The sequence below is a fragment of the Pyrenophora tritici-repentis genome, chromosome 5 (genome assembly GCF_003171515.1).
Source record: "Pyrenophora tritici-repentis strain M4 chromosome 5, whole genome shotgun sequence".
Taxonomy (NCBI): domain Eukaryota; kingdom Fungi; phylum Ascomycota; class Dothideomycetes; order Pleosporales; family Pleosporaceae; genus Pyrenophora; species Pyrenophora tritici-repentis.
Window position 1 is genome coordinate 357315 of NC_089394.1, and position 24188 is coordinate 381502.

A 24188-nucleotide genomic window follows, 5' to 3' on the forward strand; every position below is an offset into this window, starting at 1 on the left:
AGTACAGAGGCTATCCGTTTCCCATGTCATTCCCGCCTAGTTTTAGAAAGTGAGCATCCGACAGAATGGTCATCGGAACACGTGCATGCAGAAACTTTGGCGGCCGAGTACCTTACTTGCACGTAGTGTAGCATGACTAGACGGGGATTGGCTCCACAGTCGTCTCGGCACAGCGGAGCCACCTGCAGCTCCCGTCTTCTGATATGCAAAACTCGGGCGAACTACAACGTGTCTAGCATCCGAGTCAGAGTAGATGCAGTTAGCCATGTTCTTGGTGAGGTTCCATGGAAGGCCGGGTGGCTGTCACAAGGTGGCTAAAAAGGTTTGGCGAGGCCAGTTCCCCGCCGTTGGCATTGGCGTTGTGAAATCTCTCCGACATCTTCCAGCGCTCGGTTCGGCAGACCCGCGCGACCGCGACCGCAGACATTCACTTGACCCGCGCGCGCCGCAGAAGCCACATCTCCGCCACTCGTTAACCTCGTCCCCAAACCCTGTTGTGCCACCATCCAACGTGCTTTCTGACCCTTTTCTGTTGCTTCCGGACCGATACCGTGTGGCGACTGCCGTGGTACATGCACTGCGCAACTCCAAGAAAAGCACCCGGCCCTGAGACCCGTCCACCTAGCTTCCTGAATGCCGGAAGCCACAAAACGATCAAATGGACCTTCACCACTCACCATGACGGAACACAGCGAGGCCGACGAGTCGTCCAAAGCCACCCATGAAACTAGTACTTCGAATAACAGCTCCCCCTCAAAAAGTAAGCCCACTGCACCCAGCTCCGATGCGCCGGCAAAGACATCGAAAAAGCGTAGAAAGGTCAATCATGGTAAGCCTTCCATGCTGTGTACCCACAAATGCCCCCACAGCCGTGCTAACTTTGACTTTCCAATCAAGCATGCATCTACTGCAGACGTTCGGTGAGTCGCGCCCGTCTCCCTAGCATCAGATACATGACTCTTTGTTCCATCCAGCACACGTCTTATTGCTTGCTAACTCCACCCGTCAGCACATGACCTGTGACCTTGTAAGTGACCTCAGCACTGTATTCACTAATCGCAAGCTGATTGCATTGGCCCCAACATAGGAGCGACCATGCACACGCTGTGTAAAGCGAAACATTGGACATCTGTGTCACGACGAGCCACGTGAGGGTGTGAAGAAATCCAAATCGGAACCAGAGAACGGTGATAGACAAAGCCAGCCCCCTCAAATCGAACCAACAACGTCCGATGTCGCTGCAACCGCTGCGCCTCAGCCGGCGAATGCTCCGGATGCAGGGCTAGGCATGGGACCGCATCAACTTGCCCCTGATGGAGATGCCAGCACGGCATCAGTCACCCAGCCGGACCCTGTTTCAGCGCCACAGTTGCCTGCTTTGACGTCTGGTAGTCAGCCCTGTAAGTTACACCTCTTCAGCCCCAAGTTGTAATCATCATTGACATGGCTGAAGTTGGAAACTATGATGACATGCTCTCGTCGTCCCAAAATAATTACCCAGACATGCACCAGTTCCACCCAGCATATATGTTCAATGCCTCCGAGGTTAGCAATGAGTACAATCTTCTCAACGACTTCCTCAACAACAGCCTCATGGATGACGGTGCGTTTTACGGAAGCAATGACTTTCAGAGTCTCTTCACCGATGCTGCTCTTATGAACTCCATGGGTTCACTCAACAACAACTCTACTTACAATTCCAATCCATTGAGGCCACCCCAATTACTTCCGCCCCCTGCTCAAAATGTTGCCGGTAATCCAACACAAAGATCGGGCGGGGGACCTATCGACAAGGCAAGAGAGAGATATCTTATTACAGCGGCCGATCCTGCTGGAAACGACAGCCCTGAAGAGCGCATGAACAAGCTTCTAAAGGCCAAAGTTGATGCAGGACTTCTGAAACCCTTCAACTATGTCAAGGGATATGCGCGGCTGAATCAGTACATGGAGCAGAACCTACAGCAGATATCTCGTGTCCGAGTGTTGCGCCAGCTGGACCGCTTTCGCCCAAAGTTTCGAGAGCGAATGCAAAGTCTGACTGATGTGGATCTCGTACGCATAGAGATGTGGTTCGACAAGAGCTTGATGGAGTACGACCGCGTCTTCGCGAGTATGGCTATACCCGCATGCTGCTGGCGAAGAACAGGCGAGATATACCGGGGTAACAAGGAGATGGCACGGCTCATCCACGTGCCGATGTCGAAGTTGCGAGACGTGAGTCCACCCTATATGTTCATTGGGTCAAACAAACTAACGTGTCAAGGGTAATATCGCTCTGCACGAGATCATCGCCGAGCCTTCACTAGTTTCCTACTGGGAGAAGTTTGGTGCCATCGCCTTTGATCACACTCAGAAAGCGATTCTGACAAGTTGCTCTTTGAAGAATCCAGACCCAAACTCTAAAGATCCCGAGATACGATGCTGCTTTTCCTTTACCGTGAAGCGCGACGCGTGGAACATGTGAGTGGCTGCGAGCCTTGTGTATTGTAGTATACTGACTGTTGGTAGACCGGCGTTGATTGTGGGAAACTTCCTTCCCATCACAGAGGCTACATCCGGTCCGCTGCCGGCTTCATAATATCTTAGCATGACTTTACATCAGTTTGGGTGGCTTTGTAACATATTTGGGACACTATGACATAGCACGCCGTATCTTTGATCATATGTCTCGACGGATCTTGGGTTGCGTACATACATGGGGAGGTAATTGCCATTTCAAAGATATCCCTAGGCCCGATTAACGTCCTATTGCTTGCTGAATCTGTCAAAAAAAAGTCATAATGTAATTTTGTATTTTGGTCGTACTTGCGTTGCTCCTTCCTTGCCGTTGTCTGTGTGCGAGGCGTCATCCTAGAAAGCAGCAGTTGCGATCTTGACATCTCTGACCTGAACTTGTCACATCATCACTCACGCCGAACACATCGCTGCCGGTCTTCAAAATGCTGCCTCCACAACAAGCAGCAAAAGCAGAGCGTGAGAAGAAGTTGAAGGCGGTTCTTAGTAAGTGTAATGCGCGCTTGCTGTTCCCGATACTGACCACCTCGCAGCTTTCGCCACAAGCCTCACCAAGCGAATCGAGAGTGGTCGTGACCCAGCGCTCCTAGATGATCTCCAAACCCATATCCGTGGGCTGCCTCTTCTGGCTTCCCCGATTGTGATCGCGAAGCAAGACGAACTTGATAGACTTGGTACGGAGCTCTGGAACCAAGCTACCCGCTTGCGTCGCAACCATCTTGGAGCCGATGACCAACCAAACGATGCAACGTCTTTCGAGAACCGTAGTATACTTCTCCTTCGTGTCTTCTCATTCTTCCTCCTCGCCACGGCCGGAGGCCATGGTATAAAGGGCCCTAAGCGCACGAGTTGCGTCCGACTCATCAAAGTTGCACTCAAAGCAGCAAGAGTTTGCATTGAGAGCAATGAACTACAAATCGCGACAAAGGTGCTTGAATGTGCTGCTGAGTATCAAGCCATTCTGAGCAAGGAAACCGAGGGCGAGCGTAGAGAAGAAGCTAAGCTTGTAGAGGGCCACCGCGCTCATTACTTCGCTATGCGGATGACACTGGTGAGTGCAGAGACAATTTGGCATTCTACAGTCTACATCAGACTTATGTGTGTACAGGCATGGCGACAAGACCGTATGGATGTGGCAGAGCACATGTTCTCAAAGTGCAAGCAGCTCAAGACGGCCCTTACCTCTGCAGCAGCCGAGACTCTGGCAGATCTACTATACGAAATTGGCAAGGGCGCGCTGGCAAAGCGCAGCTACGAGATTGCTTGTAGGTGGCTGGAGCGTGCATATGATGTCCTTGGGGAACAGGATCTGGAGATGCTCAGTCCCGAGGTCGGTGAACTAAGGCTTAGTACCATGCAGAGCATTGGTGAGTCCTAAATGTCATGGGAATGATCACAGCTGACAGCAGTGCTAGTCCAAGCGTACATGAAGATGAACACACCCGATGCACAGGAAAAGGCGTGGCACATGGTAAACCTGATGGACACTGTGAGAGCCTCATGAACCATAGGTTAATACGACAGTAATTGACCGCCTCCAGGACTTTGGAGATAAGATGGTAGTCTCGCTGCTAAAGGTCGAACTTCTTTCCGAGGCTCACACGATAGACACTGCCGAGTTCTACAGTGGTAAGTTCTGCGCTCCAGGTGAGAGTCTGGCTACTTACAGCACTAGTTCTTTTGCGAATGATACGTACAGTCGTGCTAAACGATACGAATTTCAAGACGTTTGCACTCTGATCACCCCTATGCTCTCTCTAGCTAATGTCGCGCAGGATCATGCATCACATACACAAATTGAAGGACCACAGGTACGGGAGCTTATCAACTTACCTATATTTCCACTGACCATCTGCAGCAATGTCACGGCCTGTAGGGCCCTCGACGACATGATCGACATTCGGCTCTTCAGAGAAGAGAATCAGAACTGGATAGAAAAGGCCGTGATCACCCGCGTTTGGTTTGGTTCTAGCGATGGCATCTCCGAGAACACGCTCGAGCAACTTCAGGCTCTCTTCGATACCGTCTTGCAGAACTCGAATGTCACATTTACTGCTCCCGCCACACACGCTGCACAAACAGTAGGTTTAAAACGCCCGATTTCTCTGGAGATGTGACTAATTTCAGCTTGTAGTTGCTGTGGAAAAGCCTAGAGGCTGCAGCTAATCAGGAACATCACGATGTCGCTGAGGCGTGGTGCCGGCTTTGCCTTCATCCACTATTCGATAAGGCTGGAGCACAGAACAAAGCCAAAGTCTCGAGGTAGTTCTGGACCTCCATTACATCTGGGAGAGAGAGCTGACACAGTGCAGAAAGATCATTCAGTGTGCTTATTCACGTCAACATTACGATGTGGCTCGAGATGTGCATCTTCAGATGTCCGAGAGTGGCAGAGATGAACCAGTGACTCGATATCTAATGTACAAAGTAGGTCTACGAAGCGGAGACGAAGATTTCGGTATGTCCACACACTCCACAGCTGGGAATTTCTAATGAGTACAGCCGCAGAATGCTTGGACCATGTCTGTCGGAGTTCTGCGAAAGATGCCACTCTATTATACGCCTGCGTGATGGAAGCTCAAAGTGCAGGGAGTAAGAGACAAGTCATCAGCGCCCTTGGTAAAATTCTCGACAAGTATGAGCATAGTGCACCAGCTGGTATTCATCTGCCTGCACTCCTGCGGTAAGTCATTTCCTCCATGTGGCTTAACCTTCTGATCGATATAGATCGACCGCTCGAATGCTCCAGTCTGGACTCACCAAGGATGGCAGTATTGACAACAGCATCATGGACCAGCTTTGCAACGTCTTCGAAGGGGCATGCGCTCAGGCCAAAGCATCTCGGATCAGGCCAAGTACTCCGGCCAAGGAACTTTTCACCCCCGTTGAGTTTGAGTGGTTCTCCAAGAACGCTTACAATCTGTCGGTCAAGTATTGCGCAGAGATGCCTCCAAGTCTTCTCGTCAGACTACTAGGTTGCTGTATCGAGGTATGTCTAAGTTTACACCAAAGGGAAACGATACTGACAATATCTAGTTCATCAAAATGCTCAAGGAGAAGAATAAGCACAGCCATGGAGACCTCTGCCTACGGCTCGTGTTCTGCGAGTTTCTCTCTGCATGCACCTATACCACTCTGGCGCGTATCGAAGACAGTATTGAAGAAAGCGTGAGTCATGTGTGTTTTCAGCATGACCGCTAATGCTGATTGGAATAGACGCAATATTATCTCGAAGCCAGGAAGCACAGTCAGGAGTTCCGACGCGTTGCAGCAGAAGGGATAGACAAGCTCGGCGGGTCCTCTCAGGCTGACATCATTTCTAAGCATTTTCAGGTTGTCAAACTGGAACTAGAGGCAGTGCTCAAGCTTCAGAGGTGGGACGACCTTGACGAGCTGTTCGAGCAATGCTGGAAGTATAAGATTCCAGACCACTACGAGACATTGGCAGATCTCGTCCTGATCATACACGACTGTATGGTGAAAGCTGAGCTGGATATCAAGTACAAAAAAAGTAAATACTAAAGCGGGAGTTGCCGAAATACACTAACGGGATTGACAGGAGTGCTTTCAGTTCTCCAAAAGATCATCAGCCTGACTAGTCGACAACCCGGCAGCGACGTGACGAAGCTCTCCCGTTGGCTCCGTTGTCTATTCAGCCTCTCGTTCCAGTACGATCAGAGCTTTAGTCTCAAATGCATCGATCAAGTAACACACCTTGCAGAGATCAGACAAGGAGTAAGTTTTTCATTCTCTTGGTATCCCAGCATATTCTTAAGCCCGTATAGCCTTTCCATCCTGTTGCCATCATACCCAGTCTGGAAACGCCGCCGCCATCATTAGGCCTTCCAGTGGGTGAGAATCATGTAAGCCCGACTGATGGTGACACCAAGGAGCTTGAAAGCTACCCAAAGACGGAGCTCGAATGGCTTGCGACGACCACTTTCAACCGGGCCATAGATTTCTACTTGCAAGAAGTTGACGATTCAGCCAAGAAATGGGCGGAAAAGGCCTTTGTACTCGCACAATGGATTGACGATGGTGGTGCAACAAGAAGTTTCCTCATGGGCAGGTTCTCCAAGCTCAGCTTCAGCGAAGAGTGAGAAGAGCCGGTGAGTTCATGCCGAATTCCGTGCTTGGCCTAGAACGGCGCATATACTTAGGTTGCGATGGCGCATCCTTTGGCGTGTGGCTTCGAAGCGCGTACGTCCCGGTAATCATGAACGCATACGTAAGTCTTCAAGTAGCGGTCCACAGATTACGCCACGGAAAGTGGGGCAACGTGCCGATATGTCCGCGCGTACCAACTAGCGCCAACGTTCACGAACTGCTTCAAGTGCATGTACATACATGGCATCGTAGCAAAGGGTCTGGGGTCAAAGGTTGGCAGTTTCGTTATTTGCAGGCGGATGTAGCAGGATGCATTAATTAGGAGCAGCAGTCGGGCTAATATTAGACCGCGCACGTTTGACAAGCGCTGACGGATTTGACGTCTACCCTATACTGTGCACGCGACACAACGCCCATTTCCAGACGTACCAGCATGGTCAAGGCCCCTGTCACCCCGGGGTTAACGCTCCCTCAGCCCAGGCGTCGTCACGTCGCTATTACCCACTGGCCAGGATTCTGGTGGCCGCTCTCGTCGCTGGCAGTTCTTGTTCGTCTCAGAGAATGACCGCGGCCCTGATCTGTTTGCTTGCTCCTAATACTCTCCTTTCACTTTCACGCCCACCCAACGTTATCCTAATCAACCTGGGACGTGATGCGGTTTGTCTCACGGCTTCACGCATGCGCAGCGCTTGCGCTCCTCACCATTTTGTACTGTACATGGCTTCGATCAAACGACATTGGAAACACGGTGCACACCTGGAGTGGTAACGCCCATCGAATCGTGGTATTTGGTAACGATTGGTCCGATACTGGAAGCTACCGGATCGCGCCCTCTGGGTTGTCTGCGGTTGTTGCTCGCGACGCTGATCGGGGCGACTTGTGGGTAGAGACACTATGCAAAGAGGCAAGTGACTACCGCGTACTCAGATGAACACGTTCTGACACTCCACAGCTCGGATGCGATACCATTGATAACTTTGCACATTCAGCACCGGATGCGGTTGGTGGACTCCAAACCGGCGCCTTGGTCGATGCAGATGTCCATGCGGAAGCGAAAGGCGCGAAAAGCAACAACAGCGCGGTGATTCCGTTTGACCTCAAGGCGCAGGTGGAACAGTTCATTACATACAACAAAGGAAGACGAATCATTCCGCAACGCTTTCGCAAGATGGATCAGTGGACGTACTTTACCGTCTTTTTCGGCCTGTGGGATCTCTTGGAATACTCGGGGGTGGAGAGGCGCAAAGGCATGGTCGCGATTGAGAAGAGCATCGACGCTCTCTTCCGCGAACTTGACGTCTTGGCACAGCACACGATCTTTCCGCCGAAAGTCATTATCCCGAAGATGATTGACGTCACCTTTCTTCCCGTGTTTCAATCAAAGAAGAAGGCTATGCGTGGGGCTGCCTTCGCAGAGACTCAACATCAGCTGGTACTCCTGTACTCGTACTGGAACAGTGTTTTAGTCCAAGCCGCGTCTCGTTGGAAGAATGGCACCGTATACATGCCAGAGCCGAATGACTTGATCATGCAGGAAGTTCGGGCCCAGCAGCTGTACATGAGACAGATCTCTGATGCGGCCGGCGTGGGCAAGCAAGCACCTCTTTTCGAATATGTTGAGCAGCCGTGTCTTGCTTCGCAGAGAAGTAATGCGATCGCGCTGCAGGTAGCCGACGTTCACAAATGCTCCGCTCCTGCCGAACACCTATTTTGGTAAGTCGATTGAAACACAAACGCATTGTTTCATACTGACCAAGTCCCAGGGACGATATTCAGCTCAGCGGGCCTGCCCATGAACTAATCGGAAAACAAGCCGCCCTCCTCGTACGCGGGAACCTAACCGTCGACATCCAGCAGGGGCTGCGGGGCTCCGACAAAGGAGAGGAAGCAGATGTAGAAGAGGGACAGAGTTTCAACTTGAAATTCCCTCCCGGGTACTAGCACGTCATGCCAAAGCCACTGTCTAAGACATGACCAAGGCTTTTCAAAGGCTTCCTGTGCCCAGCGATACTGCATATATTGCGCCTCACTTGAAGGACGGGTATGTTGGCTCAGCCCGCGGTACCGCTGCCAATTTTCCGAGACTGTGCACTCTATATTAGTGGGTGAAAGACCGTTTTGCATTGTTATCCCCCCTTGCATAGCGGGCGCAAGAATGCGGCAATGTCTCACGCGTGGTTGGAGCGTGTCTTGGCCGCTTCGGGAACAAAGAAACCCCAGTGGAGATCGGCTGCATCTGTTGGAAACAATCGTCTTACTGGACCGCAGCGGTTCGACCATCAAAGCGCAAAGGCTCCAACTCCGTGTACCGCATAATGCATTCAAAGAAGCTTAGAATGTTAGGTGGTTCGTCCAACGCGGACCCTCCCTTCCTGTTCAGCGGGACAATGAACCGCGCCTTTCTCCAACACAGTTCTTAGTTCACCTGCCTCGTCATTAATACCCAAGATGCTGACAAGTACTTTGCTGCCAATTGCCCGGATTTCTCCTCATTCTCTTCCACCACCTGTTGCAACTTTCTTTCACGTACCTAGACGGTACGTCAAAACCAGCATACAAGGCGGAGACAAGAGCCCAGCTTCTCCAATGGATGACTCCAAGCCTTCTCGGAACTTGCGTAAGAGCAGTCGAATCCATGAGACACGTTCGGCTCCTACATCAAGTTCCACTGCCGAGCGCAACAAGAAGGAAGAGCAAACTTCACCCGCTTTGACGTCCCCTCGAGCTACGAGAAAGAGACTAGCTTCTCTCACAGAAGTGCCTGAGAGAGAAAAGTCTGTGAGTCCAGCAGAAGACGTGCCACCTCTGAGTGCTACATCTACCACGGCTACATCTCCAGACTTTACAGACCACGTCTGCTTGTGTCAACCAGAGCCGAAAATACCCCGCCCAAGGAATGGTAAGCATGCATTCATTTCTTTGTCTATTTGAAGGCGTCTTCCCTATTTGGATCGTGATGACTTGATTTTGAAAACGACAAAGAGCAGCTTTCTTTATTCGGCAATCATTTATCCTCCACCTGCTAACCACACCTCTAAAGCGTTCATCCTGTATCGACAGTATCACCAGCAAGGAGTCATCACGTTGAATCCTGGTCTGAACAACCCTGAAATCTCGAAGATTATCGGTGAGAAGTGGAAAGCTGAAAGTGACGAGGCGAAAAAGGAGTGGCAAGACCTTGCCCAGGTCAGTACTTCACAGCAGCCAACCTCTTCTCCTCGCTTTGCTAACCATGAATTCAGAGAGAGAAAGCTAAACATCAAGAGACATATCCCGACTACCGTTATCAGCCGCGTCGTATCAGCAAGGCTGGGTCTTCACCACTGAATCCCACTGGGCAACATACCACAGTCGACAAGTACCGTTGCCATAAGTGTGGTGGTCGCAGTATAAAGACTCCTACTAGCCCATTTCTCGACGCCTCCGGTACTCCCACCTTGCCACCTCCAAACATTTCGGAGGGACTCACGCCAACGACGCGCTACTTGCCCGTGATGAATGGTCTCACCCTTAATTCGCCAGTGGCTCATCGCCGAACTCATGGCCCGTCAGGACTTAGCAACATCCAGGTGACTTCGTCAATGCGAGAAGACTCGATGATGTATAGTCCTCTCACACCGAATAAGAAACGTCGATGTGACATCCCCCCGCCATTAAATCCATTGAACCAAGTTCAAGGCCGTCGACCGGATGGGTCTTATTACTCTATGCAGTTAGAGCGGCGAGGATCTTTGCCACCGATTAACGTGCGGTACTCACCGCCGAATAGCGCAACCATGCCTCCTCCTCGCACTCCTCGGGATGGTCGAATGAGCTCGGTGGTAGAGTTGGGCCCGCTACCGCAGGACTCCAGTCCTAAAAGTGTGGAAGAGGTCCTCAGCTCTCTCCCTTACCCACACAAGATTAAGCTACTCGGTCGCATAACGCCCCCTTACAAGGAGAGTAATCCTGTCAGCGCATTGATCAAAGGAGGTCGCGGCGCCATTATCGCTGTTGAAGGAGATGACTTGACTGCCGTTAAGGAGATCTCTCAATGGCTCAACGACTACCTCATCAAGCAGAGAGAATACGAACCCCGGATTAGTGAGCCGCCCAAAGCTCCCCAAGATAACGAGAACGAAGATGTTACGTTTGAAGACTATCTCGACTTGATCAAGGAATGGCACGGCAAGAGCAGAGAAATGATTCAATACATCATTACACCCATTACCCCGCCCGACTCGCCCAAGGATACGACCATGTCAGATAAAGACTCGATCGACACAGCCTCTCGTAAAGATTCAGCCACGCCTCCTGACTCACCTTCGGCAGTTAGTGTTTCGACTGTCAAACCAGTAATCATCCTCCCCACTTTCCAACTTCATTCGTCGATTGCATACGCATCGCGCATTCCTATTCAAGACGCGTATAGCGCAACGGATCACTGGCAATGGATGGCGACGCTTTGGCGTGGCACCGTTGGCCCAGATCTTACGCTATATGTAAAGAGCTACGATGCGAAGGAGGGCCAGGTTGGACATAAGCCCGATCTGGATGATGTGAACAAGTGTTTAACCATTTTCAAGGAGAAGAAGGGCATGTTTTTAGAGGCAGACTTGAGGAGAGTTGGGTTCGAGGTTGGGGAGTGGATCAAGGGGATCAAATGAGCGATGAGGGTTAATTCATTTTCTTCTCTCCTTTGGATGTGGTATATTTTCGTGATGAAGTTGGCATGATCCTACTACAAGTCGTTACACAGATCAAGACGGTAGACGATGTAGTGGGTGGTGTAGAATACAATACAAGGAGGCGTTTGGGTAATTATCGTGATGATCAACTTTGGGTCCGCTATTCCAAGACAACGTGACATGGTACTATACAAGTTTTCGCATCATACGATGCTTGGCTCGTAAAAATAGTGTCACAGGACGCCGGAAGGGGATGGTGACGGGAGCGGCTGGCGAGGCTGGCGCCGCGGAGGCTGACAAAGCCGGTCGGAACAAAGCAACAAAGCCGACAAAGTGTCATAGCGCGGCTTTCACATGGCACGCCCGCATCCACCGCAGCTTGTCACATGCCGGATCCTCGCCCAACCACAGAGCCTCATACAGCGAATGCGCCGCGCTTGTCGACGGCCTGAACGGATCATTAGGGTAGCATGGCTGGTTACGGCTGACCATGCGTCTTTTATGAGCTACTGTGTGGTGCCCATTACCCCAGCCCGGAGTTTGAGATACCCCAGATTTCGCATTCCCGCATTCACATGCTTGATCCTTTGCCAACAAATTACCACCACCAACGACCCTGCCCAAGTGGAGACCCGAGAACACAACGCCTTTCATGACGCACAACGAGCCCACGGCTTTATCTACCGGGTCCAGCATAAGAAGATTCGAGCGTGGCGTGCAGAGGAGTGAGGAGCTCCAGCTATGATAGATCACGTACTTGGTCGGCCGTCGGTGCAGTTTAGGAAGATACAGGTGCTGGCAGTAGTATCCTTCTGGTCCTTTTACCTCTACAGGTAAGTCCTTCATCTCACTCATACTTGTGTGCACATTACTGACAAAACCTCAGAGGCGACCGCCACGGTCCCCCAATTGTCCGACGCATATCCGCCCTCCTCTCCAAGAAGCTCACCGTGTGGCAATCCGTGCTCGTGACACTCTTGTACCTCTATGTTGCGCGCAACTTCGGCAAGCTCGTTGGCCTCGAATGCCCGGAACCGCTCGCTAGCCTCTACTCGCGTTCTTACTTTCGTGCAACATGGGTTACGACTGCGCTGGACGCGGGCTTCTGGTCTGCCATGCGCATCAAGAGGAAGGGGCTGAGAGATCTTTTGTCCATTGTCTTTAGCATATACTACATGATATGCGCTGAGCAGGCGGATGAGAAGGTGCGCAAGATTAGGGCTACGCTCACTGTGGATCATTTGCGCGTGGCGTGGAACAAAGGAACAACACCTTATTTGGGTGCGCTGACGAACCTCATGCGTCCGAGGTTGATGGTGTATCCGCCGCGCAAGATTAGAATACCGAGACCGAGGGCAAGCTCGTACCAGGAGCCAGTGACGGGATGGTTGTACTTTAACGGGCCGCGGAGTGCGCTAAAGAAGCAGGATAAAGTCGTGTTGGATGTACCTGGAGGCGGCTTCGTTGCCATGGACCCGAGGAATCATGACGATAAGCTCATGGGCTGGGCTGGGAAGACGGGATTGCCTGTGTTGAGTTTGGACTACAAAAAGGCACCAGAACACCCGTATCCGTATGCTCTGAACGAGTGCTATGATGTCTATCATATGATTATCGCATCGAGAGGAACTTGCATGGGGCTGTCAGGAGAAGCTGAACCCAAGGTTGTGGTTGCAGGTGACTCGGCAGGAGGAAACCTTGCCGTGGCCATGGTGCTCATGGTTCTGCAAAGTGGCTCGACTGAGACACGACGATGGCAGGGCGAGCGCGCATTACCGCCTCCAGTTGGCATGATCCTGGTGTATCCCGCACTTGACATGAACATTGGCAACTGGATGAGTGACGAGCAAATGGCGCTTATCCGTGACCGCAGGGTGAGGAAGACAAACGCACCAGTGCTCCGGCACAAGAGTGAGGATTACCGGAACCTCGCACCAAACACGCCCTACGCATCGGATGATTCGGATAACGAGGACGAGTCCAGCAAACCCAGCATGCCGAATGGGAAGATGCCGACAGATTCTCTCCTTCTGCCCACTCCACAGACGATGATCAAGCTCTCCGCCGCCCATACTGGTCAGGATAGCCACTCCGTTCCTCGTCTAGATGTCAGCAATACCACGCTTACCAATGGACATACTGCGCACAAAGCCCCAGGCCAAACAACCCCGGCAAACGGTACGCCCCAAGCTACTGCTCCAGCACCCCCTGCAACAACCATCAAGACCCGCCTCGCAACCTCCAGCATGATATCCTACTTCAACGACCGCATCCTCACTCCAGAAATGATGCGCGCCATGATCATACTCTACATCGGCCCACACCACCGTCCCGACTTCAGCACAGACTACCTCCTCTCCCCACTCCTCGCGCCCGAATCCCTGCTCGCCAAATTCCCAAAAACTTGGATGCTAACCGGCGAGCGTGACCCCCTCGTCGACGACACACTCATCTTCGCGGGCCGCCTCCGCCAAGCCAAACGCGCCGATTGGGTCGCAGCACACGACCTGGGGCTTGATTGGGCGCGGGGGACGTTTCGAGAAGAGGATTGGGTCAACGTGGATTTGATCCCGGGTATTAGTCATGGGTTTTTACAGTTTGTGGGCGTTTTCCCAGAGGGCTGGCGGTATATTTATCGCTGTGGGAGGTGGATTACTGAGGCGTTTGAGAGGGAGGAGGGGAGGGATGGGTTTGAGACGCCCATGTTTACGCCGGGGGTGCAGACGGCGGCCAGACGGTATAGGAGTGGTACTGGCGCTGGGGGTGATTATTTCAGTACCGTGGGCTTGGCGGATGCGATTGATGGGCTTACTTCTCCTCAGCGGCATAGGCATCATCGTAGGACTGGCACGGCTAGCTCGGCTGATGAGGATAGACCGCTTGAAATGACGGTGCTGGGCAAGGGGAAGAGGAGTCCGCCGCAGCAGCATCAGAGGGAGGTGAGTGTGACGAGGGGGAGGGGCAGGGTGCAGAAGAGTGCGAGGGGGAATCGGAGGAAGAGTTTGGTTAGCTTGGCTAGTGAGGATGATTTGTTGGGCAGGCGGATGAAGGGGCTTACGGGGGTTTGGGGGTGATGGTGTGATTTGATGTGGTGTGGTTTCGTAGTATATATGTTGTTATGGTTGGTATGTGTTGGTTCTAGAAGTGTAGTAAATGGTTAGATGGGATTACTTGCTTATTCGCTGTGCTCGTCGTCCTGTTTTTTCGTAACTTTCAGCGAGAATCTGTGCATGACCTATCTACCGCACTTATCGTATACCAGCGAATGTCTGAGTAGATCTTATCGTGTTCTCTGATACCTTGCTTTCACCTACTTACCCCCAATCTTCTACCGTGAATAGCGAATGGTGACTAGGAAATGGTCATGTTGTGGTCTAGGCACACTACCAATTTCAATGCTGGACTTCTGATCCATATTCTTGATCGAAGAGGAAAACCTGGCAGTCGCAGAATAGAAATCTTGGATGGTAGTCAACATCTTGGAAATGTCGGAAACTTGGACATGACTGGTGGTCCCTCCCCACCGTTCGCGGCCGCTATACCATAGCTGGTCTGGCAACAATGAGGCTCTTGTGTAGCTGCTCCACGGCTCACTCGCTCACCGCCGCTGCCAGCCGCTCTAGGCCCACAAGATTTTTTCTCGTTTACACCAGGTGCCACCGGTATTGGTGGCTCCACTTGGGCGGTTTGAGGCTCTGCGGTTAGTGCCTTTTTTTCCAAGAATTCCAAGGAATTGGCATTGGCATTGGGGATTGGGGTGTAACGGAGATCGTGTCGATGACGGAGGTGGAGGGAGTCTGGATCTGGGGGGCTGTCGCGACGTCCTCGTTTCTCGCTGTGACATACTCTCTTTTTTCTTTCTTTTTTCTTGGATAGTGTTACATTGGAGTAATTGTGCATTCGTACTCCTCGGATCCACGGCACACAGGTCGACAGAAAGTTTATTGTTGATGCTCCTGTCCTCACGCGACCCTCCGATTCTCCCCGAACAAATGTCCATGCACTCCCACGAGGCCGCACCCCGTCAACCAGCATGTGGAGAATGGAGAGAGGTAGAGTGGGGAGAAGAAGCGGACCATGTCGGACGGCGTACTCTTGCAAGACACGCTTCCCTAAGCATTTTGCTAACGGTGCGGCTTAAAGCGGTATGGACGCCGAAAGAAAAACAAGCGCCGATGAGGGTCAATACCGGGGTCTGGTAGAGTCATGGGCAAACGCGGCTCCGACTTTTTTTTCTTGAGTTTAGTTCGTTGTCCCGTGAAAGCTTGGATTGTAGTTTGGCCCTTCTCCTTCCCCCTCCTCTCCAACTGCCAGGCTGCCACACAGAAACCCCCCGGGGTGCAAGAGCAATTGGCGCCGCGAATTGAACTTGTTTACTAGTTTGCAAAGACACGACGTCATGGGCTGCAGAGAAACGGTTGAGGACTAGGGCATGCAGGCTGGACATGGTTGGTTGGGCAGAACTCCGGTACAGCTTTAGTCTTGGACTGTGCACAGCGCGAACGTTTATTCCCCTCAGCCGCCCGTCACTCCCGCGTCTTGAGTGAATGCTTAAACCAGTCGTGCTGATGCTTGGCCCGTATTCTGGGGTAAAAAGGTAGGGCTGATCGCATGATGTTGGTGTGGTAATGTATGTCTCCGCGGCCTTTTGATCGCACCCCGGGTCTGATGCGAGCACACGCACAGTCTTCCTGACAGCTCTCTGCTAATCGGGGAGTATCTCGGGTGGGTTTGTGAGGTGGTTGAATCGAATGGCAGAGGCTTAGGTGGGCCGCTAGAAGCTTCTTTGCAGACCAAGCTCCACCAAGACGTCGGTCCGATGCTTGTACTGTCTCCACCCCTCCAAACTGTTCCTGGTCGACTTGGTGATAACTGCAACATTAGGGCTTGACAAGGCCCCCGGCAAACGTGCGATCTGCGGAGACAAATTTTTCTACTTGCCGACGTGTGTGCCATGGAGTCTCCACGTCTACGTCACGGTAGAGGTCGGGTGTCGAGGAAGTGCCATGGGGATGGCTTCTCCATGCCTGTGGGTCCGCTTCTCTCTCTCTCCCCCCACTGGGGTTTATAAAGGGCGGAGATGCGTCCGCTTGGGGGTTGCTTGTTGTTGTGAGCTACCAGCCTTTTTGCTGTGATTGCCCTCTTATACCTATTTCTCTCTTTCGTGCTGCTTTCACTGCCCATCATGGACGAGAAGGATACCAAGACGGTCGAGGTCGACAACACCACGTTGCCGTCCAAGACGGAAAAGGCCGACAACATCCAAGTAGCACCTACTCCTGACTACTCCGCCCCCAAGGCAAAGACAGAGCAGCTTGAAGATGCAAGAGGCTGGGAATCCGAGAACTTGATCCAGGATCTGGAGAAGGAGTTGGAGCAGGCAAACTACAAGCTGGGCTTCTTTGATATGGAGTTCAAGAACCCAAAGCACTTTACCTGGATGATTGTTGCTTTTGCGTCCATGGGTGGTCTGCTCTCTGGTTTAGATCAATCGCTCATTTCAGGTGCGAACTTGACTTTGCCTAAAGACTTGGGTCTGACGGCGAGTCAAAACTCTCTTGTCAACTCTGGCATGCCCCTCGGTGGTAAGTAACCATTCCGGAAAGCCTTCTCAAGACATGGAATCTGATCGAACATAGCTGTTGCCGGTGCTTTTCTCATCTCTCCATGCAATGAGTACTTTGGCCGCCGCTGGGCTATCATCATCTCTTGCATCTTGTACACTATCGGTGGTGCTCTCGAAGCCGGAGCCATGAACTACGGTATGATGGTCGCAGCCCGCGTCGTCCTAGGTGCCGGTGTCGGTCTCGAAGGAGGAACCGTCCCCGTCTACGTTGCCGAGACTGTCGAATCCAGACTCCGTGGTAACCTCGTCTCGCTCTACCAGTTCAACATTGCCCTCGGAGAAGTCCTTGGGTACGCTGTTGCCGCCATGTTCATTACTCTCGACGACAGCTGGAGATATATCCTCGGTAGCTCGCTCGTCTTCTCCACCATCATGGGTATCGGCATTCTCTTCATGCCCGAGAGTCCTCGTTACCTGATGCACAAGAACAAGCCGCTTGAAGCCTTCAAGGTCTGGAAGCGTATCCGTGGTACTGCTACTCACGAAGCTCGTGAGGAGTTCTTCGTCATGAAGGTTAGCACCGAGATGGAAGAGGCCGAGGTTGCTGCTGGTCGCACAAACCGTTTCCCCTGGATGGACTTCTTCACCAAGCCGCGTGCTCGCCGTGCCATCATATACGCCAACATCATGATCTTCCTTGGTCAATTCACCGGTATCAACGCGATTATGTAAGCATGACCCCTGGCTAAACCTCTATTTCACACAAATATTAACTGATTTTCTAGGTACTACATGTCCGTCCTCATGTCCCAAGTCGGCTTCGACACCTACGACGCAACCTACATGTCGCTCGTCGGCGGTGGCTCCCTCCTCATCGGTACCATCCCTGCCATCTTCCTCATGGAGACATGCGGCCGCCGCTTCTGGGCCATTGCCATGCTTCCCGGTTTCTTCATCGGCCTACTTCTCGTCGGAATTTCCTACCACCTCACTACGCTCAGCGCCACGCTAGGTCTCTATCTCAGCGGCCTTATCCTCTACATGCTCTTCTTCGGTTCCTACGCCGCACTCACCTGGGTCGTCCCCTCAGAAGTCTACCCCACCTACCTCCGCTCCTACGGTATGACCACCTCGACCGGATGGTTATTCCTGTCCTCCTTCATCGTCACCTACAACTTCACCGGCATGCAGAACGCCTTCACTCGCACAGGCTTGACGCTCGGCTTCTACGGCGGTATTGCGGTGCTGGGATGGTTTTACCAGATCTTCTTCATGCCTGAGACCAAGGATCTTACGCTGGAGGAAATCGACCAGTTGTTCCAGAAGCCGACGAGGCAGCTGGTCAAGGAGAATGCGAAGAACTCGTGGGAGGTCACGACGGATCTTTGCCATGGACGGTTCAAGAAGGTGTTTATTGATAACAACCGCCGTCTTCGTCGCGAGGAGTAGATGTTGAAGTACGGAGGGACTTGAAAGGTGCTTGATGGATTGTTTCAAGCGATGCAATGAATGGCATACTGCATGCCGTTGTCATGAATGATGCTAGAGCTGGAGATGTATGTTCTGCTCGATGATTTATTAGTTATTATTACAATACGATACCCAAATCAGATTATGTTTAATTTTAAACAAACTACGCTTCTTCTTCTCTTTCTGCCATGCAGTGGCTTTCTGTTCTTCCTGCGCTCCTGACTCTCATTACCACGCCGCGCACTTTGACACACGCTCACCGTTCACATACACAGCCATGAACAAGCCACGTAAACGTGCACGAGAATGACACGTTTCATGGCAATCACAATTTGCTCTTTTATTGCAAATCGAACCGTGCATGAGCGTGTGTTCAAATGGTGTGGTCGGATGCTCGTGAAAATAAGATCAACACACAGTTACAGATATGCAAATATACACACATACATGGCTAGGTTTTCTCGAGACAACATCTCACACACAAGACCATATCCCAAGCCTTACTCCTAACAAGACACGATCGACATACCAGCAGTGAAGAATCGAAAAAGTAGAAAAACGTGTGTGTACGCGTCGTCATCGAAATCGTCGAAACTCAGACAACATGTAAGACAGCCCCTGCGCTGCCCACTGACTTGAACGCCACCCTCACCACCGCCACCACACGAAACAAAACAAAACAAAACAGCAAACACTCCCAAAGATGCTGTCTTTTACACGCCAACATGCAAATTACACAGACCAACTTAGCGTCGGGAGTTGTATATAAACTGTTTCTTCACGCAAGATGGTGGTGTTTGCCATCTCATCCTCTTCGATTGACAATAAGTTAAAACGGTGGAATATTACATTTACACCCACATCTATATTTCCATCCAAGCCTACCAGATAAAACTCCCCGACCAAACTCTTTCCAAAATGCCACCATCAACATACACACTCTACGCCAACCCCTCAGACAACATCCCCTACCCCTCCTCCAGCACCCGCCTCCCCGTCCCCCACGGCCTCTATTTCCTGTGTACCGGCTTGCTCGCGCTGGGTCTGTGGTATACTTTTGATCATCTCACTTTTCGGAAAACCCCCTCGAATGAAGATGCTGGTAAGTCTTCTTTCCCCTCGATTGTGAACTGGGCGGAGGGTATTTTTTGAAGGGGAAAGGAGGAAAAGAGCTAATAATGTGTGTGACAGAGATGGATAATATTGACGGGATTGATGGCGAGCGAAAGACGAAGATCGTGGTGGTATTCGATGATGTGGCGGAGATTGAGGAGGTTGTCAAGGAGATTTTTCGGGGGTTGGATGAGGGAGACGCAGCAGAAGAGTAGCCGGAAGAGGAGATTGGGGGAGTGGAGTTGGAGTAGGACGAGGACGAACATGAAGAATCGTGATGGTCATGTACTAAGACATTTGCGGGGTTGTGGAGGTTGAGAGGGTCTTGGGAGAAAACAGCAGGGGTGGGGGACTGTTCATCTTGATGTTTAAATTTGTGAAATTGATATTTATAGAGTTGGGGGAATTCGGGAATGAAATGAAAACTGTATGTGATGTATCTGTCGACCACAAAATAAGCCTACATGTCATAAAGCTGTCGTTTTGCTCCATCTGCCGTCGTATGTAACCGTTAAGTACTTGCTCGCCCGACATGATCCGCAGCAAGACGCGATTGAATAGACTGTCAGAATAAAAACCCCTCCTTATTCCCGAATGCAAGACTTCGTCGTCTCCGGGATTCATGGCTAGTCCAAGCAGAGCGTCATAAACTCGACATGACTCTAGTAGATACACAAAGTGAAGTGTTGAGAGATGTACTGCATGTGACCCTAAACTATCGGAGTAGACTCGTAGCGAACCGAAGAACGAGCGTTGTTGAGGCGCGATGTCGGCGTAGTCTCGTGGTCGTTACAAAGTCGGCCTAGATGGAAAGGGTTACCCGGTCAGTGACCTGCGACTAGCAGACTGGACTAGTTCATCAAACGGTGCCCGGGAATTATTCGTTTGGCTAGCCATGTATGTAGGAAAGTATTGCCGTCCGGTGTGAAGTCCATCGCGAGACCTGCCGTGTACCGTACGTGCAGATCAACATGTGGTGTCATTGTACATGATATTAACAATGCCGCGTGATGAGCCGCATGCTAGCTTCGTCGTCTTGCATACCATCTCGATGAAAGCCAATCCCTGAACATGGAATATGACCGTTGTCCGCGGCTGCAGGGGCCTTTGAATCGAGATAGCGTGGGGCGGAAGCAAGACTGGGAATTTTTGCGGTGAAAAAGATAGGAATGGCAAAGATTGCCATCGCAGCAATAACGACCCGCGGAGCGAAATGAGAAAACGCATCTGCGTCTATCCGGGCGTCCAAGATTGGCGGATAGCACATGCCAAATTTTAACAAGTTGCGCAACTCAGGTGAATGATTTCGGCCTCATATATCGGGTCCTACCATGAGTTTTGGCCAGGACCGATCGTCGCGGGATGGCGCAAGAGGACCGAAATGAGGTCGCGAACGTCACCGGCCTCATCTTGGAGCTCTGATCCTTGTGGTGAAGCGTTTGGTGGCGTGTTGGAAGACGGTTCCGCGTGGCGTCCTGTGCTGTATCTTCCAGTATCCATTGACCTTCAAGATGTTGTGGGCAGTCCGACCTGCCAATCTTCCGGCCCATCATAGTGGGCCGCGAATATGCCCGTGTTTTCTTCCATGCGTACCAGAAGGTGCCGATCCTTGGATGATTCCTGAAAGTGTAGCGGATCGTAGAAGCTGTCTGATAGCCTCTAACATGCCCCTCATCTCCTCATCTGCTCTTCCTCTCTCGCCTTTTTCTTTTCCATAATTCCTGCAATCTTCCTCTCCATCTCGGTCTTCTTGAGTACTAGTTCGGCGCGGGCTGCTTCGAGTTGGGCAATTCGCTCCTCGGGGGTAGCTTCGAGCAGTTGTCGCTTTTGCTAGAGGACGTCATGTTAGCAAGAACGCTCTTTTAAAAAGCCAAATAAAAATGTCTTCATATTGATATATAGAGATATGCATGCGATTGAAAAGGTTGCTTGCGTAGACAGAGCGTAACATACCTGCTTGGCCTCCTGATACCCCTTCAGGTCAGCGCCGTAGATAGTTCCAGTGACGGTAATGGCAGCGACAGCGCCCGTCATGATCCACCGACGCACGGTTTGGTGTGTCGACATGATGTCTAGCCTCTTGCGATAATGGCGTTGCCTGACCTTGTTGCGACAGTAAGCAATGGGCAATGGCAAAAAAGTCGAAATCCTGGTGGGAAAGCGTCGGAACTGCCAAGCCCTTTCGCCGCGGGAGTCCCACCAAGATATGCTGCGACGCGTCCCCCACATTCACCCGCACAACAAACAAGCTCACCAACAAGAAATTGCGAACCCGGCCCGATATCGAACTGCACGAGCGCAAAGATACGACGAGAAAGCCACCATGTCGAACCTACCACGATCCAACGCCCCGGCCAACTCGCGCCTCAGCACCGTACCCTCGCAGAAGCCGCGCCAGCTTTCCCACCTACAAGCCCAACTTGCGCAATTGACAGCGAATATGTCGGACCTCGAGAGCTTGGTGCGTATGACAGCTGGTCAGGCACAGGATATACGCGGTCTGGGAGGATATACTGGTGCTATGTGAGTGCAATACTCATGCTTCATCTGTTCAAGATGGCATAACATGGGGGACCAGGGCCATGGCCGCTAATGCTGACTGTGCAGGTTTATGGCAGCAAGTAAAGTCCTAGGAGAGGAGACTGTCAAGGGCGGAGAAGGGGCTGATGATAAGAAGGAGGGAGATAAGTGAGGCCGCATAGCGATAATGCAGTACATCCCATCGATGCTCAAGTGCCACGATGATATACCACTACCCGGATAACTCGACGCGAAAGTCCATCAGCAATGTCTAAACACGGCAGGCAGCTAGGGTGACAACGATAGGGAGAGTGAATGCCCACGTCCCACGGATACGCGGCATCCATGAAAGCGAGCTTGGACTTGGGCGCGATAGCAAGAGACATTGGAAAGTCAACGCGCTCAAACGGCCTTGAACATGGTCAACCGGACAAGGTCCGAAAAGTACAACATGTTGGCCGTGGTCAGGTACATGGCAGACTGTAGAAAACCAGCATGGTTCTCAAATGCGAAATTTATAACACGCCAACTTCCCCATGTTCTCCTTGTGCAACTGTGGGGGTCTCCTCGCAACATGCCCAGTCGACCCAACATGCTGATCTCTCAGCACACGTCTGCTGGCCGACGGCGAGGCCAGGTATCGTCGCACGCGCACCGTGTGCCAAAGCACAGATGTTTTCAACCCGCAAAACCACTGCTCGGATAATTCAGCAAGCAGATCATCCGGCTGAAACCCTTTCCACCACTCTCCTATTCGCTAGCCCTATGTACTGAACCAGCAAGAGGCGAGTTGTCCCTACCGTACCGCCGCAGAAGCTCGCCTGCATTAGATAAGCCTATCTCTTGATAAACTATCTTTGTTTCACATCCGCGATAGGAAGCTCACGCTGCTGCGCTGACCCAAATAAACCACGTTTCTCCACGATCGACAGTATCATTGGCTTACAGAATGCAAGATTGGAAGGTTTCTGAGGCTGGAAGGGGTGCGCGAGGACCACTAAGCGTGTCGCTATCAATCGCGCAATGATAACGATCCATGGTCTCACCGTGTCCTTGTTGTCTCTGCGTCCCTGCCGCATATAAGTACTTTGATGGTTCCGCCGTTGCACTTGAGGGATGGAGAAATCCTTCATGCCTCTCTGCTGACGACCCGACCCGATTCCGTTACGATTTTGCTGGACCATTCGTTGACATGCCAAGACTGGATAATCCTAGGACATACCCAAACCGAAGGGGCCATAGAGGATGGACGCCATTCTATCAACTCTTGACCTAGGACAACAGGACCATTGAAGCCGAGTGAAAAAAAAAAGAAAACATTGCCGACAGCCTCCAATTCTCGACTGGCGCGAATGCAAAGGACAAATCATTCACGCCCTTAGCGGCGTTGAGGAAGCCGTGCACTGTCCTTCTCATGCATGCTCAATAGCTCCAAGAGAGAGTACCGCCGACCCAACGTCATTCCAGCACCACAAGGTCGAAAATGTTTCCATCGCTACAGCACCCTGCAGTGACATGTAGTCTGACCCAGAACCGGCCAATCAGCTCTTCGCCCAGGACCAGAGCAAGCGAGCTTCGTCAGCATCGTCAACAGGCACACGAGCAGGACCCTTTCGAGACCCTTTCAGTACCCTCTCCCGCCATAGCCCACAGTGACCCTGTCGATGGCCAGCTGCTGGGCATCCATCTGTGAATCGGCGACTGTGGTCTTGACAATCGAGGCAATATCCCCCGCAGTCTCTTATAGGCCCTATTCAACATCTAAACGAATCACGTACTTGAACCCCCACGAACATCCCGCGCCTCATATCAAAGCATGCGACCTCGAAAGCTTCCCCACTGCAACAAGGTATTGCGACCTAATGCGCAAGCAATTGCATGTGCTTGGGGGCTGTGTATTGCTTGTCGGCGTTTCGAGCGGATGTGCAGTTCCGGAGGTGGAGTTCGGTAGCGTGCAAGCATCGGACTTTGGCTACATGACCGGATAATTCCGCCGTTCTCCGGACGCCTTATTTATTGCAGGATCGGACGGAGTGGAAGGTATCTTCTGTAATCAAGATTGTCGATACAAAATGGGAGATAGCACCAAAAAAATGGAGAGTGTTGAACGGCTGCTGCGTCTGTAGCGTGTGCTCGTCAGCAACGCGGCGACAAGCGAAGTTAGAGCGGATTATGTCGGGTTTAGCAATGGATCTAGGCTCAATATCCCTGCCGATGCATGTAAGTAAGAT

At 51.7% G+C, this 24188-nt stretch overlaps 9 protein-coding genes across 9 annotated transcripts; 8 read left to right on the forward strand and 1 right to left on the reverse strand.

The window, feature by feature from the left end:
- Positions 1-678: 678 nt before the first annotated feature.
- On the forward strand, positions 679-2578 carry PtrM4_100980 (uncharacterized protein; the record flags this gene model as incomplete). The annotated part of the gene is made up of 7 exons (XM_066107421.1): positions 679-829; positions 898-920; positions 1010-1027; positions 1088-1400; positions 1454-2214; positions 2264-2460; positions 2509-2578. The coding sequence occupies 7 exons, from the start codon at positions 679-681 to the stop codon at positions 2576-2578; spliced, it is 1533 nt and encodes a 510-aa protein (XP_065961870.1).
- Positions 2579-2939: 361 nt separating this feature from the next.
- Positions 2940-6614, forward strand: PtrM4_100990 (SPO22 domain containing protein; the record flags this gene model as incomplete). Its single annotated transcript, XM_066107422.1, has 16 exons — positions 2940-3000; positions 3048-3565; positions 3623-3881; positions 3930-4003; positions 4056-4143; positions 4190-4241; positions 4290-4325; positions 4373-4595; positions 4649-4776; positions 4827-4972; positions 5017-5197; positions 5242-5503; positions 5551-5682; positions 5731-6025; positions 6074-6249; positions 6300-6614. The coding sequence occupies 16 exons, from the start codon at positions 2940-2942 to the stop codon at positions 6612-6614; spliced, it is 2946 nt and encodes a 981-aa protein (XP_065961871.1).
- Positions 6615-7273: 659 nt separating this feature from the next.
- Positions 7274-8562, forward strand: PtrM4_101000 (uncharacterized protein; the record flags this gene model as incomplete). The annotated part of the gene is made up of 3 exons (XM_066107423.1): positions 7274-7540; positions 7574-8334; positions 8385-8562. The coding sequence occupies 3 exons, from the start codon at positions 7274-7276 to the stop codon at positions 8560-8562; spliced, it is 1206 nt and encodes a 401-aa protein (XP_065961872.1).
- Positions 8563-9207: 645 nt separating this feature from the next.
- On the forward strand, positions 9208-11267 carry PtrM4_101010 (NHP6B, Chromatin-associated protein containing the HMG domain protein; the record flags this gene model as incomplete). The annotated part of the gene is made up of 3 exons (XM_001936469.2): positions 9208-9520; positions 9662-9807; positions 9864-11267. The coding sequence occupies 3 exons, from the start codon at positions 9208-9210 to the stop codon at positions 11265-11267; spliced, it is 1863 nt and encodes a 620-aa protein (XP_001936504.2).
- A 762-nt stretch (positions 11268-12029) lies between these two features.
- Positions 12030-14298, forward strand: PtrM4_101020 (Aes, Esterase-lipase; the record flags this gene model as incomplete). Its single annotated transcript, XM_066107424.1, has 3 exons — positions 12030-12121; positions 12175-14227; positions 14290-14298. 3 exons carry the CDS (start codon positions 12030-12032, stop codon positions 14296-14298), a joined length of 2154 nt encoding a protein of 717 aa, XP_065961873.1.
- A 2175-nt stretch (positions 14299-16473) lies between these two features.
- Positions 16474-18303, forward strand: PtrM4_101030 (ProP, Permease major facilitator superfamily; the record flags this gene model as incomplete). Its single annotated transcript, XM_001936467.1, has 3 exons — positions 16474-16873; positions 16928-17582; positions 17640-18303. The coding sequence occupies 3 exons, from the start codon at positions 16474-16476 to the stop codon at positions 18301-18303; spliced, it is 1719 nt and encodes a 572-aa protein (XP_001936502.1).
- Positions 18304-19242: 939 nt separating this feature from the next.
- PtrM4_101040 (uncharacterized protein) lies at positions 19243-19652 on the forward strand (the record flags this gene model as incomplete). The annotated part of the gene is made up of 2 exons (XM_001936466.1): positions 19243-19426; positions 19516-19652. 2 exons carry the CDS (start codon positions 19243-19245, stop codon positions 19650-19652), a joined length of 321 nt encoding a protein of 106 aa, XP_001936501.1.
- Positions 19653-21108: 1456 nt separating this feature from the next.
- PtrM4_101050 (uncharacterized protein) lies at positions 21109-21504 on the reverse strand (the record flags this gene model as incomplete). The annotated part of the gene is made up of 2 exons (XM_001936465.1): positions 21109-21267; positions 21391-21504. 2 exons carry the CDS (start codon positions 21502-21504, stop codon positions 21109-21111), a joined length of 273 nt encoding a protein of 90 aa, XP_001936500.1.
- Positions 21505-21760: 256 nt separating this feature from the next.
- Positions 21761-22129, forward strand: PtrM4_101060 (DASH-Hsk3 domain containing protein; the record flags this gene model as incomplete). The annotated part of the gene is made up of 2 exons (XM_001936464.1): positions 21761-21960; positions 22045-22129. 2 exons carry the CDS (start codon positions 21761-21763, stop codon positions 22127-22129), a joined length of 285 nt encoding a protein of 94 aa, XP_001936499.1.
- Between the last annotated feature and the right edge of the window lie 2059 nt (positions 22130-24188).